At 40.6% G+C, this 13,392-nt stretch overlaps 1 protein-coding gene across 1 annotated transcript in view; it reads right to left on the reverse strand.

Moving 5' to 3' along the window:
* The window catches only part of LOC137261715 (serine-rich adhesin for platelets-like), a 114,162-nt gene that overhangs the window by 21,375 nt on the left and 79,395 nt on the right, over positions 1–13,392 (reverse strand). The window contains exons 69-83 of the mRNA XM_067799499.1: positions 13,215–13,345; positions 12,736–12,814; positions 12,379–12,497; positions 11,379–11,451; positions 10,356–10,480; positions 8,871–8,943; positions 8,410–8,540; positions 7,954–8,023; positions 7,222–7,352; positions 6,224–6,299; positions 4,787–4,905; positions 3,336–3,408; positions 2,609–2,730; positions 1,914–1,986; positions 963–1,084 (exon numbers count right to left, since the gene is read on the reverse strand). Coding sequence (XP_067655600.1) covers positions 963–1,084; positions 1,914–1,986; positions 2,609–2,730; positions 3,336–3,408; positions 4,787–4,905; positions 6,224–6,299; positions 7,222–7,352; positions 7,954–8,023; positions 8,410–8,540; positions 8,871–8,943; positions 10,356–10,480; positions 11,379–11,451; positions 12,379–12,497; positions 12,736–12,814; positions 13,215–13,345 — 1,517 coding nt within the window. The remainder of the gene's footprint in view (positions 1–962; positions 1,085–1,913; positions 1,987–2,608; positions 2,731–3,335; positions 3,409–4,786; positions 4,906–6,223; positions 6,300–7,221; positions 7,353–7,953; positions 8,024–8,409; positions 8,541–8,870; positions 8,944–10,355; positions 10,481–11,378; positions 11,452–12,378; positions 12,498–12,735; positions 12,815–13,214; positions 13,346–13,392) is intronic.

The following is a 13,392-nucleotide window of genomic DNA, read 5'->3' on the forward strand; positions in this document are numbered from 1 at the left end:
TCATGAATAACCGTCGGAGAGCAATGCTGTCACGAGGCTGAGATTCTGATCTATTTAGTCCCCATGGTTTGTTGACTACCTAGTCCATGATTTATAAGGAAACAGATAAGTGTATGCATATGTGTTAGCATTGATATTAATGGCAAATCTTACAAGAAGGTCACATATAAACAAGATACGATGAGATGTACATGCTTTTTGTTAAGCATGGAAAGACGTTTGTTACAAACCGAACCAGGGTGAACACACTGAGACGTACAGTGAACTGTGAAATCTTTCTGATACTGAGGGGAGAGACTAGATCCTAGCGTTGTCCTTAGTGTTGGTCGTAGAGTTGTTCTAATGTTGGTCCTAATGCCTTCAGTGTTGGTCCTAGTGCTGTCCTTAGTCTTTGCCATAGTGTGGCCTTAGTGATGGCCATAGTGTTGGTCTTAGCGTTGGCAATAATGTTGGCCTTTGAGTTGGTCTTAGTGTCGGCCTTAGTGTTGGTCCTAGTGTTAAACTTAGTCTTGGTCCTAGTGTTGACCTTAGTATTGACCTTAATCTTGGCTTTGGTGTTGGCTTTAGTGTTGACTCTACTGTTGGCCTTAGTGTTGGGCCTTGTATTGACCCAAGTGTCTGTCCTGGAGTGGGTCTTTGTTTTGGCTTTAATGGTGAATAGTGACAATTAGTTTCCCTCATGTTGGCCTCGGTCATAGCCCGGTGTTGGCCTTAGCGGTGGCCTTTGTGTTGGTCCAAGTGCTCTGAGATACATGCGAAGACTTCTGTGATGTGAACTGAACTCACTCAGGTTATCCTTCGGACAGACCAGTCTCTGTCTTATCACCTAAATGCCGAGCACGAGGCCGGGAAACATCAAGTAACATCGCTCAAAGTATCTCACGTTTGCATGGGAATCAAACCCCTACCTTCTGTTTTCATTACATATCAGTGAATGAGTGAACTTGAGAACTGATACTCACTGCAAGACGATATAGAAGTTATCTTGGCAAGAACAGCGGTAGCAAACGTGTTCGCAGTAGCATTGGTACCACATCCTGCTCCAGACAAACCTTCCAAACAGTCGGCAGCAGTCTTCAGGTTACTGAAAGACAGAGAAAAATAATAACGCGACAACCGATCATGCGATACGGCAGTGTAGAGGACTGTCACATTGGCAGTAAATCAGTGATTAGGTTTCACTCAGCAATATCACGGCACTGAGACGCCAGAAATGAGCTTCACAAAATATACCCATGTGGGGAATCACAGGTCTTCGGAGTGACGATCGCACTCTTAAACGAGTTAAATGAGGTTGGATTAAATCTGAAAGTCACATCGTCCTCAATTTGACACAAGACGGACACATTCGCAGCAGTACTACCGGTCTGGCAATAGAAATGATTTGACAGCAGCAAGACATAACAAAGACATTACAAGACATTACAAACTGGACACGACACTGGGCTGAAATATTGCAGCAACGATTCCTGTATCTAAAATATCGCCATCCAATATAGTCAGTTTCCCAGGGATTTATTTCATCTTGACAAGACTTTCATGTACGGTGTTGAAATATGTGCAAATTGCTCAGATACATCAGTGGGTGAGAAAGTGAGTTAACCATTTTCGTACCATATATATTTTTATAAACCGGAATTTTCCGTTCGTGCAATTATTTTTGTATTTTTAGAAATTTGAGTTTCTTTTCGCCACTTCGATTATATTTTCATAATTTCTAGTGTTTTATGACATTTGATTACTTTTGTTATTTTAAGTTTGTTTCTCTTTGCTGCGATATTTTCATGTCTTTTTTAGTTTTATTACAATTCATTCCGCAGTGTTTCTCGCCAGATTGTAGTATTTAGAAAACTCAAAAATTCGCATTTTTGTGTGTTTTAATCACACAAAATGATGAAAATATTTAAACTTACGTGCAATGTACTGCTTCATCGGCAAATGGCTCAACGGTGTAGTTTTTCTCACAAGTGCAGATTGCATTCAGAGCTGAAGCCAATGAAAAGATGTCATTATAGTACGCTCAGACAAACAATACCATCAGTGACAGGTCTTGAAAGATGTAACAGGCATACCGCAAAACAGCGGTGACAGGTGCTCATGACAACCCAAGTCTCGAGTCAAAAGCAACGAGAATTGTGCTTATACCCATACGGGCCGTGAACATCCGGGTTATAAATGGTCTTTAATAACTTTGTTGTCGTAAGGACGGAGATCGGCGGTCAGACTAACTGACTTGGTTGACACGTGCAGTTGGATGCTCATACTGTTGATCAGTGGATTGTCTGGTCTTGAGGCTATTATTTACAGACCACCACCGTATAGGTAGAATTTTGCTTGAGTGCCACGTCAAACAACTTTAAACAAGAATGTTCCAATACATAGACCCAATTTTAGTTATCAGTTGACACTTAAATCAACTGGAGATTATAGGTGCAAGTATGAATAGGCATGTGGGCAAACTACATATTCAATCATCACGCTTTCATTAACAGGTCTTACTACTGTGAAGATCAGAGTAACGTGACGTGAACGCCTTCAACGACTAGACTACCTCATCACTCCGGATTGTGTGTAAGTGGAGTGCCGTTTAACAACAAACAAAACTTACTTCCACACGTTGCAGATGGTAGGGCGGCAAAAGTGGAAACAGCTACAGAGTCTCGTGTTGATGAACCATCACAGGCATTGTCGAAACTGACTGCCAAGCAACTCAACTTGTCCTTGTTTGCTCTGTTATAGAAAAACAGCAATTTCAACTTCAAATTAAACGAAAAGTGAACTTGACAATCTTCTACATTTGTCTACATATTTCATAGAGGTTAGTAGTACCCACTAGCCCCTTGAGTGAGGATGAGTGAGTTTAGTTTTATGTCGCACTCAGCAACATTTCAACGATGTGGCGACAGATTGTAAATAACCGAGTCTGGACCAGACAATCCAATGATCAACAGCATGAACATCACATTTGGGATACGATAAAATGTGTCAGACAGGGAGCCTGACCACCCGTCGCCTCTTAAGACAAGCATAGGTTACAGAAGATCAATTCTAAGCCGGATCTTCAAGGGTCAACAGCCCTTGAAACAAAATAAAGATCACAAACGATTGACAGCAAATTAGAATGTTGGGATGGTTTAAGTTATATCCCTTCATAAATCTTGGCACCGTTGTACATGTGGGTTTGCATGGTTTTAGGTTGCTGACAGGAATCTGAAAGGACACCAAAAATGGGCTGTGGGATTTGCACAATCTCTACGGCATGACAAGCAAATACGAGGTAACACCATCGCACATGATATACAAGACAGGACCAGGCCTTTAAAGGATATACTTACGTGCATGTTTTTGCCGTATCGGACTTGTCTGCCATGAGGAAATTTGCTTGACATTGGCAGGTATTCCCCAGAGCTGAAACGTCAGACAAGAAAGTGACTGTACCATGAAGCAATATGGACCAGGGTCCCGTTCCTGAACGCGATCGTAGTGCAACGACAGCCGTAAGTCTTTCTTAAAGTATGGAAGTTACGGCTGTCGTAGCGCTACGAACCTTTCAAGAACGGGGCCCAGGATTTCTGTTCCTTCGTACAGTGTCAGTTTTAAGTGGATTTTTGCATCTCTGGCTGCCGTTCCACGAACCGATGTCATTCTTATTAGGTTCCGGCAATTCTTCAGTTCGTCTCAGCTAAAAGTTACACCCTGTCCACTAACCGATCGTAGGCCGATCGTAGGTCGATCGTAATCAGTCCCGATCTTACGATACGATCCAAGCTAAGATCAAAGCTCTTTCGTGAGTGAAATATAAAATGCGAAGCACGAGTTATCTCCATTTGCAGTCTACCAGACGACGGAAGTCGTTTTGGAACCAAATGTAAACATGGGGAAGAAACCTCGAGAGAGAGACCAATATCAGGGACAATACGTGAGAAAGTTGGGTATCTGGCATAATACTTGTCAGCATTCTGGGGCCCTGCAAACCTTAGGCTTCACAAAAACAGTCGTAAGCCTAAGATCTCGTAACCTTTCTCGCAGCATTTGTACCTCCTATGTTACAGTACATGAGGTACGAATTCTTAGGCTTACGAGAGTTTTGTGAAACGAGGTCCAGTGCCTTGCCACAAGTAAATCATCTAATATCGTATCTAGAATCTATAAGCACTCTCGGGAAAAAAACACATAGAATACTGAAAGACGTCATTCTGGTTCCTTTACTATTGATTTTATCGACTACTAAATGGTTACGAGCAACTTTTACTTTGGATCTTGATTTTATCATTTACTTGAGTAAGTGGAATGGTAAGCTGACAGTAACGTCACGCTTTGACGTTACTATTTGCGTTTGAGGGGTTTACGACTGGCGTGGGGCTAAGATCTGTTAGGTGAACCGATCTGATCAATCTAACACGTCGTGAAAACAACAGGCACGGCTAACTTCTTTGGGAGGAATTTACGTTGGAACAGTAATGAAGGATAACAATATATGGATGAACAACGTCTTTATTGCAGTGAGAAAGACGTTTTGGGGAACGGTTCTTTTAGAGGCATTTATTACTTTCCTATTTGTAGTAAGAGTCATCTTGATCCCTTGCTTGATATCGGTGTTAGAACCTGCGCCGAAACGGGCATGGTACTTCCAAACCGAAATACATTTTCTAGAGACATATCGTTTCCAGTGTAACCCATGTGGGTAAGCGAACAGGGGTCTTCGGCGTGACGAACGGACGCATTAACCGTAAGGCTACCCCACCGCTCCTCCATACGAAGATTAGCAGCCTAACTCGGTACTTACAACAAGAATCCTTGACGGCCCGTGTGTTGGCTTCCGTGGCAAGAGTAGTAACAGACTTGGATCCAAAACAACTTACAGCAGTCTTGGAGTCCAGACAATGATAGTAGTTTTTCAACGCACTGAAACATATACTCATAAAGTAAATAAACATACACACACATAGCACTACTTCTATACATAAAAGAGTAATTTCATTAATTACCATATGAACTTGGGGAAAACGCAGTAAAACACCTTTTTAGTTGATAAAAATAGTAAAACCCATTACTTACATCCTTTATCAAGGGGAGGTGGGGTAGCCTAGAGGATGAAGCGTTGGGTCAGTACGCCAAAGACCTGGGTTCGAGTACCCACAAACAATTGTAACTTATCAACGCAATCAACATAGGGACTTCAGTCGTAAAAAATTGAAACCCCCTTCAACATAATGAAACGTCATGAAACTCATTGACAACATAAAAAATGTGTTTGGCCCGTGTGCCAACCAAGTCAGCCAGCCTGACCACCCGATCCCGTTAATCGCCTCTTACGACAAGCAGTGTAACCCTTTATGGCAAGCATGGGTTGCTAAAAGCCTATTCTATCCTGGATCTTCAAGGGTCTCCAAGTGTTGATATCAATTATTGTATGAAAAATATTGTCAGTGAGCTAAGGGTCCTGTTAAAATGCCCTGGGAAAGGTTTAGAAAAAAATGGAACAGATTATACTATGTAAGTAGGTAGTAGTAGAAATAAAAACATGTAGACATATTAACTTATGATATCAACAGAAAGAAAAATGAAACATAAGGGTAAAGGAATAACTTTATGAGAACATGGGGAAACCCCTAAGGCACCGTATCAAGATATTGAAAAGAAATCAAACACAGAAAAAAGCATGAAAACAGGCGAAACACATCAAATGTATTGTAAACATAATGAAAACAGGCGAAACACATGTCCGAATATAATGTCAGAATAATGAAAGCAGGAGAAACACATAAAATGAAAACAGGAGAAACACCTAAAATATAATGTCAGCATAGTGAAATCAGGAGAAACACATAAAATATAATGTCAGTATAATGAAAACAGGAGAAACACATTAAATATAATGTCAGCATAATGAAAGCAGGAGAAACACATTAAATATAATGTCAGCATAATGAAAGCAGGAGAAACACATTAAATATAATGTCAGCATAATGAAAGCAGGAGAAACATAAAACCATATCAACATAATGAAAGGAAGTAAAACATAAAACTAAATTATCTACAAAATAGAAACAGGAGACACACATATAACACCACCGTATCAACACAGTAAAAAGTAATAAAACCTATAAATTAGAGTAGGCATATAATGAAAACAAGTAAAACCCATAAACTACGGCAGACGAAAAGGAAATAAGTGCGATATTCATTCACTGTGTAAAAGTGTAAGCACTGCACTACTTACTCGCATCTGTTTGTTTGGGTGGCACTGGTCTCCTTAGCGTAGGCGAACTGGCACAAGGTGCACGTGTTAGTTAAGGCTGCAACAGTTCCAAGGTGTATGTTGGTATTTCAACAACAACAACAACAACAACAACAACCACCACAACAGCAACAACAAATAACTAGAAAAGAAAACAGCAACGTATCAAGGTAATTCTATTTAGTAAGTAGTTTTTAAATTGACACACAGCGTCAACGAAGAGTTACAGTATGGCTAAATGTTCAACAAGAATTATAAGCTCTTAAGTTTAAGCAAAGACTTATAGCTTAGAACATTCTACAAAGTGTTCAAACATGGGTTAAATTTTCAATACGAAAGTACAACACTGCCATAAATAATTGTTGCGACCTTGTGTAATTCAATATGAAATGAAAACCTTGGTGTGTACATAGTATTATGTCTATGATTTACCATTCAGTTTCAGAAAAAAAATATGTTGACATCCGTTTGCTGGTTGCATCAAATACCGTAAACTGTCTTATTTCCGTGCCTTTAAAGTTTCGCACCTTCTTATTTTTGCGAGATGCTAGTTGACATACATCGGAAATTATCTCCGACGTTAGCAAAGAAACTGACATTTTACTACAGTTGATAAGACTTTAACTATCCCCACGTGGCGCTCCACTTCCGGGTTTCAAATTGTGGTAATTTTTATGTATACTGAAGGAAATATACTTCCATGATTAAAATACTGACAAGCATAATACAGTACAAATACCCTAGATATAGGCCTAATTGGTCAATAAGAGGATCAGCATGTGACACGTGATTAAAGCGTGTTAATCCAGATTAGCCCAGTGGTGACAAGTGACTGGCAATGGCACCTGTACTGTTTTATTGTTTTTATGTTGGTGACTTATCTGAATAAAGTGACTGATATATCTATATTATATTTAAACAGGTTAATTAATGAATGTAAGATTCAGTGAATGGATTTGTCTCAAATGATCACTGCTTACATGATTCGCATGAGGCAACCGCTTTCAGGTTTGGTTCAGCAATGTTCGTGGCATAAGTCGAACGCGTGACTGTCTCGTCACAGGCCACTCCAGTGGCTGCCACAATGCACTCCATTCTCTTAGCATGTTCACTGAAAGTAACCAGAGCATAACGTAAGTTTTGGTCGCTTGCTAGGGGGTGGGGGGCAGTGGGGTGGGGGTTATTTAACGCCACACTTAACAATATTCCAGCGATCTGTAAATAATCCAGTCTGGACCACACAATCAAGTGATTAACATCATACGCAATCGGGTGGGAATTACTTAACGTCACACTTAACAATATTCCAGAGATCTGTAAATAATCCAGTCTGGACCACACAATCAAGTGATTAACATCATATGCAATTGGGTGGGGATTGCGTAACGCCACACTTAACAATATTCCAGCGATCTGTAAATAATCCAGTCTGGACCACACAATCAAGTGATCAGCAGCACACGCAATTGGGCGGGGATTGCTTAACGCCACTCTTAACAATATTCCAGCGATCTGTAAATAATCCAGTCCGGATCACACAATCAAGTGATCAATAGCATACGCAACTGGGATACGATGACATGTGTCAGTCAAGTCAGCGAGGATCACAACCTACCCTGTTAGTCGCTTCTTACGAGTACGGGTTGCTGGAGCCCAGTACTAACCTGGATCCTCACGGGTCACGGGTGTGGAAGATGTCAGTAGATACTTACCTGCATGTTGTAGCAGAATTTGCGGTGGTGAGAAATATGTACTGGCACTCACAGGTGTCTGTTAATGCACCTGTAAGTGAAAAAAAGTACTTTTAGTAACACACTCGCACCATTTTGCAATGTATTTCACAGATCTTGACATCATTTAAAACACATTAAGGCGTAGAATTTTACCTGATTCCAGACAAGCGTCACAGTTGATGGTTTTGTCACTATAGCGCATTCAGTTTGCTGGTGGAAATTATGTATTATGTTATTTACTGAGAATGTTTTGGAAACGCGAATTTTGGTCACTTGGTTCTTTTTCGTCACACTCAGCAATATTACCACTATATGTCGGCGGTCTGTGGATATCACCCGATCCCGTTAGTTGCCTCTTGCGACAAGCATGGGTTGCTGAAGATCAGTTCTAGCCCGGATTTACCCCACCTACGAGTAAAACTAGTATCAACTTACTACAAGTGGATCCAGCTTTAGTAATTTCAGTCTTGGCATAGGTCGCCAATACAGCGATTGAATCTGGACTAGTAGACTTGCAGCTAGTTGTTGTCTTCCCGTCTAGACAATAGAGGAACGCGCCAAGACCACTGCAAAAACATAGTTTAGTAGCAGGATGATGTACGCTGTAGTGAGTGAATGAACATTGTTGAGGCCGTTTTAGTAAAATTCCAGCATTCTACAGCAGGTAAAATTAGAAACTGCTTTCACACATTAAACGCCCCGTCATTTTCAGAATGACAAAGGAATACTTGACTGACAGATCATGTTGTCTTGAAACATTATGAAACTTAATTTCGGAATAAATTCATAGTTGCGGTTTAGGTAACCCGAAGACATCAGAAAATATAGAAATAACAGGAATGATGACTTCAGTAACGTGTATAATACCTTAATAATTTCCAGAAACCTGTACCTACCTGCACCTGGTAGCTGGAACCTCCACGTCTGCCTGTGCGTAGGTGTAGATGCATGAGGAACACACATCCGAAGCTGCAAAAGAGTGAGCAAGTGAGTATGGTTTTATGTCGCTTCTAGCAATATTTCAGCAATGTCAAAGCAGGGAACACCTGAAATGGGCTTCACACATTGTACCCAGGCGGGGAATTGGGGTGACGTACTAGGCTACTCCCCCACCCACCCACTCAGCTGCAACACCTAACTGCCAGCTCCTGTTACAGACTACAACATATATTTAATGTGTTTCATTTTATTTTTTAATCTCAGTAATATTCTAACTTCTTTAAACAGTCAATTCAAGACCAGACTATGCAACTTCTATCTCCGCAATGGGGACTCCCTTATGTGCATCAAGCAATTGTTTTCAAACATATTTTAATGATACAGAAAGTCATATGGATTGGACAAAGGTTTTCATAATTAGAACGCTCTTTCCATCAACTAGTTCAACAAGCTTGAGCACCGAGTCCGTTTAGTCGTCGGTTGCGACAATCACGTGTTGCTTAGGCACGGATCAACCAATTATTTCTCCCAATTACCAGCCGAGATGTGAAAGACTACCTAAAGACCACCCATTTCAGATCTACAGCTTGGCATTACAATTCGTTATAGCTAGCATGTTTCTAAAAGATTGTCTATGTTAACCCAACGATCAGACTAAAGATGAAAAATGTACTGTTATCTACATTCTGTAGCCTATTTCAAATCAACACCTTGGCATTACAACTGAAAATAGCTGGCATGTTTTGTGAAAGATAGTGTATGTTTAGTGTCACTGACTTTAAAAAATTAGTGTTGACGTGAAATGAGGAGCTGATGAGAGTAATCTTGCCATATACAAAATCAATTTCTAGGATACTGTAAGTTAGTTTTATTCTCTTATTCGAAGGATTTGAAAAAATCTGTGACACACAAATATCCGCAAAATACCACCACCGCAATCGCCAGGATACTAAATGAAAGACTCCTACAGTCCGTTTGAGTCAGAAACGGACCGATGGATTGCAAATTTTATCATTGTACAAAAATGCCACATAAATATAAAAAGTACACGTGTTTATCATTACACGTATCAAATACTCAACAGCTTTCCTATATTTGAAGATTTTCCAGACTCCACCAAACAGGTTGTTTTAGAAACTATCATCATTGAAAACCCAAAAGTTGTTATGTGTCGCGGCGGGGTGAAACCGCAGAAACGGTTCTGCCAGGCATGGCAGGGAACATCTCAAATTCTATTCCGGGAGACGCGTGGGTTTCTCGTCTGCCCATAGTGTCATAGTCACGACTTAAAGGGATGACAAGTGGTGCCACAGTTGCCTGTTGTAAGCCGTCCCAAGACCAGTAACCTTGTTCAATGACGTCAGCTATCTTGTTGACACAGTTTTGCCAAGTTTCAGTAGTGATTTTGTTAAGAGATTCCTTAACCAAAACCTCTAACTTACTTGTGGTGCAGGAAGCAGTAGATATGGCAGCAACCAAATCTTCGGCGACCTTCTTCCGTTCCGTAGTTCCGTCACATCCCTTTCCAGCTGATCGGAACACACAGTCCATCTGGTCGAAGAAACCTCTGCAAAGAGTGAGTGAGTGAGTGAGTGAGTTAGTGAGTGTTGCGCAATACTCTAGCAATATCGAGAAAATGGGCTTCACACATTGTACCCATGTGGGGAACAGAACCCAGCTCTCCGATGTGACGAGCGAACACTTTAACCTCTTAGCCACCACCCCGTGGCGGCAAAGAAATGCGCACTGATGTCACCAGAATGACGAAACTGACTCACGTTTGTTACATTTGCCCACTTTCTCAGTTATTCATTTTCATTATTTATTTACACGTTCATATCATTCTTACTAGAAAGGGTAGGTGTTCGTCGATACATAACGGCGTGCATGTGTAATTACATCATGAGCAGATATTTGTATCAGCAGCGTTACAGCTGCATGATGCCGTTCTTAAACGAATCGAGTTTGAACCAGACAATCCAGTGATTGTCACCTTATGATACGATGACAGAGCGTATGCTTATGAATCACTGAGGAATAACGTGAAGGTGAATGGTTAATTTAACCCGTGAAGGTCCAGGGTAGAATAGGCCTTCAGCAACCCATGCTTGCCATTAAAGGCGACTATGCTTGTTGTAAGAGGCGACTAACGGGATCGGGTGGTCAGACTCGCTGACTTGGTTGACACATGTCATCGGGTTCCCAGTTGCGCAGATCGATGCTCCTGTTGTTGGTGACTGGATTGTCTGGTCCAGAATCGATTATTTACAGACAGCCGCCATATAGCTGGAATATTGCGGCGTAAAACTAAACTCACTCACTCACTCACTGAGGGATAACGCTAATGTACATTTATTTGGTGATGGTATTGAAACCTTTCACACAGCGACCCAAGGTTAATATTGAGGAATCGTACGGTCAAGATAATGACTGTTCTTGATCACACATATGAAAAATGTACTTACGGACATTTTCTCGTTCCGTCAGTTACATCAATCTTAGCGTTGGTAATCTGACATAAACACGTGTCGGTGATAGCTGTAATGAGAAATTTAGTGTAAATAAGAACTGTGTCTTACTCAATAATGGTCTGTCCAACAATTGTGTTTTACTCTTCAGTGAAATAATCAGCACTTTTGCAATATTTATTGCAAGGTCAGTTAATTATTAGTGGAGATCTGACTATAATCGAAGATTGATCGCAGTGACTCAATCGAAAACAAACAACTTTGGAGAATTTGTTGCATTAATAATATTTTCACAAGGTTGGTTTTGTCTGTTCCATTCCATAAGCACTACACACTCGTTCCAAGTAATTAAAATAAACTCCAAGAAATTTATGTTCCTAACACACAAGTCATCCTTTAAAGATCTTAAATGTGTAAATGCATTTTGTGCAAATAAAAAAAACGCACACACAAAAGAGTTCCATGTTTTTCATTATTGTTTTGTGCATTTTCAACGATAGCCAGGAACATTTAATAAATGAAGCCAACCAATTATTGTCGATGATTGATCGGTTGTAACGAACCAGTCATCAATTGTGTAGAAAACTTGATAAATGAAGCCAGCCAGTTATATTCGATGACTGATCGGTTCTAATGAACCAATCATCAATTGTGAGATTTTCACCAATTCCCCAAAACTAGTCCATATGTGTGCTGATCAAACTGCAACAATTCAGTTATATTTCACATCAAGCTTCCGAACAGTAGTGGGCATGTGTAAGGTCATATTGCGTTTCCATACACCAGTATGGGGTGCTAGTGACCGACAACTGAACATGCAAATGTAGGCCTGGTATACAGTGTGAAAACTGAGGTGCACATGTGTTTACATTACATGTGGGACACTACAGAAGGTAAAGATTTGAGATATTTACTACAGCTTTTTGTCTCCACTTAACTGCAGGCAACTACATTTCTGTGTGGGCAACCTCAGATGGTAAAGAGCTGGGATACTTACTACAGCCGTCTGTTTGCATGTCACTGTGAGCTGTTGCAGCAAGCGCAGAAGCTTTCGTGCTTCCATCACAGCCCAGAGCAGTCTTGCCAGACAAACATAAAATAAGTTCTCCAAGTGCACTGTTAACAAAACAGAAAATACGCGTTACCTCACATGTTTGCTAAAATACAAAATCAAGTCAAACTATTGAACTTGTTGAAGGATAGAAGGGTATTAGGTACAGATACATTGAATCTAAATTTAATGTAGAATGTGCATTTCCATATTCAGTGACAGCATAAGTACCCTGACTGTCTTGACCGACTCCCCAGATGTTATGTTACCAGCCTCTTCTCTTCAAACTTTCAAGGAACTTACGTGCATTTGCTTGCTGCAGGATTCACTGTAGCCTTGGCGTAGTCAATCTGGCACTGACACGTGTCGGTCAAACCCGTAACTGAAAATTGACGAATCATGAGAAAGTATATCATTAACGTTGTTGCATGATAGTCATGATAGCTAAGACATCAACCGAAGTCATTTGCAATCTTCACTGAAACGCCATTGACTCTATTCATTAGATTCCCACAGGGGAGGAACATCTGAAATGTGCCTCACATGAACCTTTAACAAAACTAGCGAGGCTTGTAATCATATAACCACAGACTCCTATGGTGTCTGTGTGTCAAAACTCAAATGCCTTCATAGAGAATATTCAAATATCCACGTGATCCATATTGTAATCTGTACTAAGACTGAACATTTCATACTTTGTACTCGCATTCAATACACATATTTATTTGATTCAGATTAATGTATAGTTTATAACAGCAACACTATACATGTATATAGCTTACTACATGGGGGTGCTCGAAGGACAGTCTCTAGATCACTGCCGATTTGGCTTCTGGTCTTGGTGAAGGCAGCCTCTCCTGTACATCCCGTGTCAGTTGTCGTCCTCAAACATGTCACCACGCCTTTTCGAGCACTGGTATCATTCAAACATATGTACAATGTATGTCGTGTAAGTGCCTC

This window comes from Haliotis asinina, chromosome 14 (genome assembly GCF_037392515.1).
Source record: "Haliotis asinina isolate JCU_RB_2024 chromosome 14, JCU_Hal_asi_v2, whole genome shotgun sequence".
NCBI lineage: Eukaryota > Metazoa > Mollusca > Gastropoda > Lepetellida > Haliotidae > Haliotis > Haliotis asinina.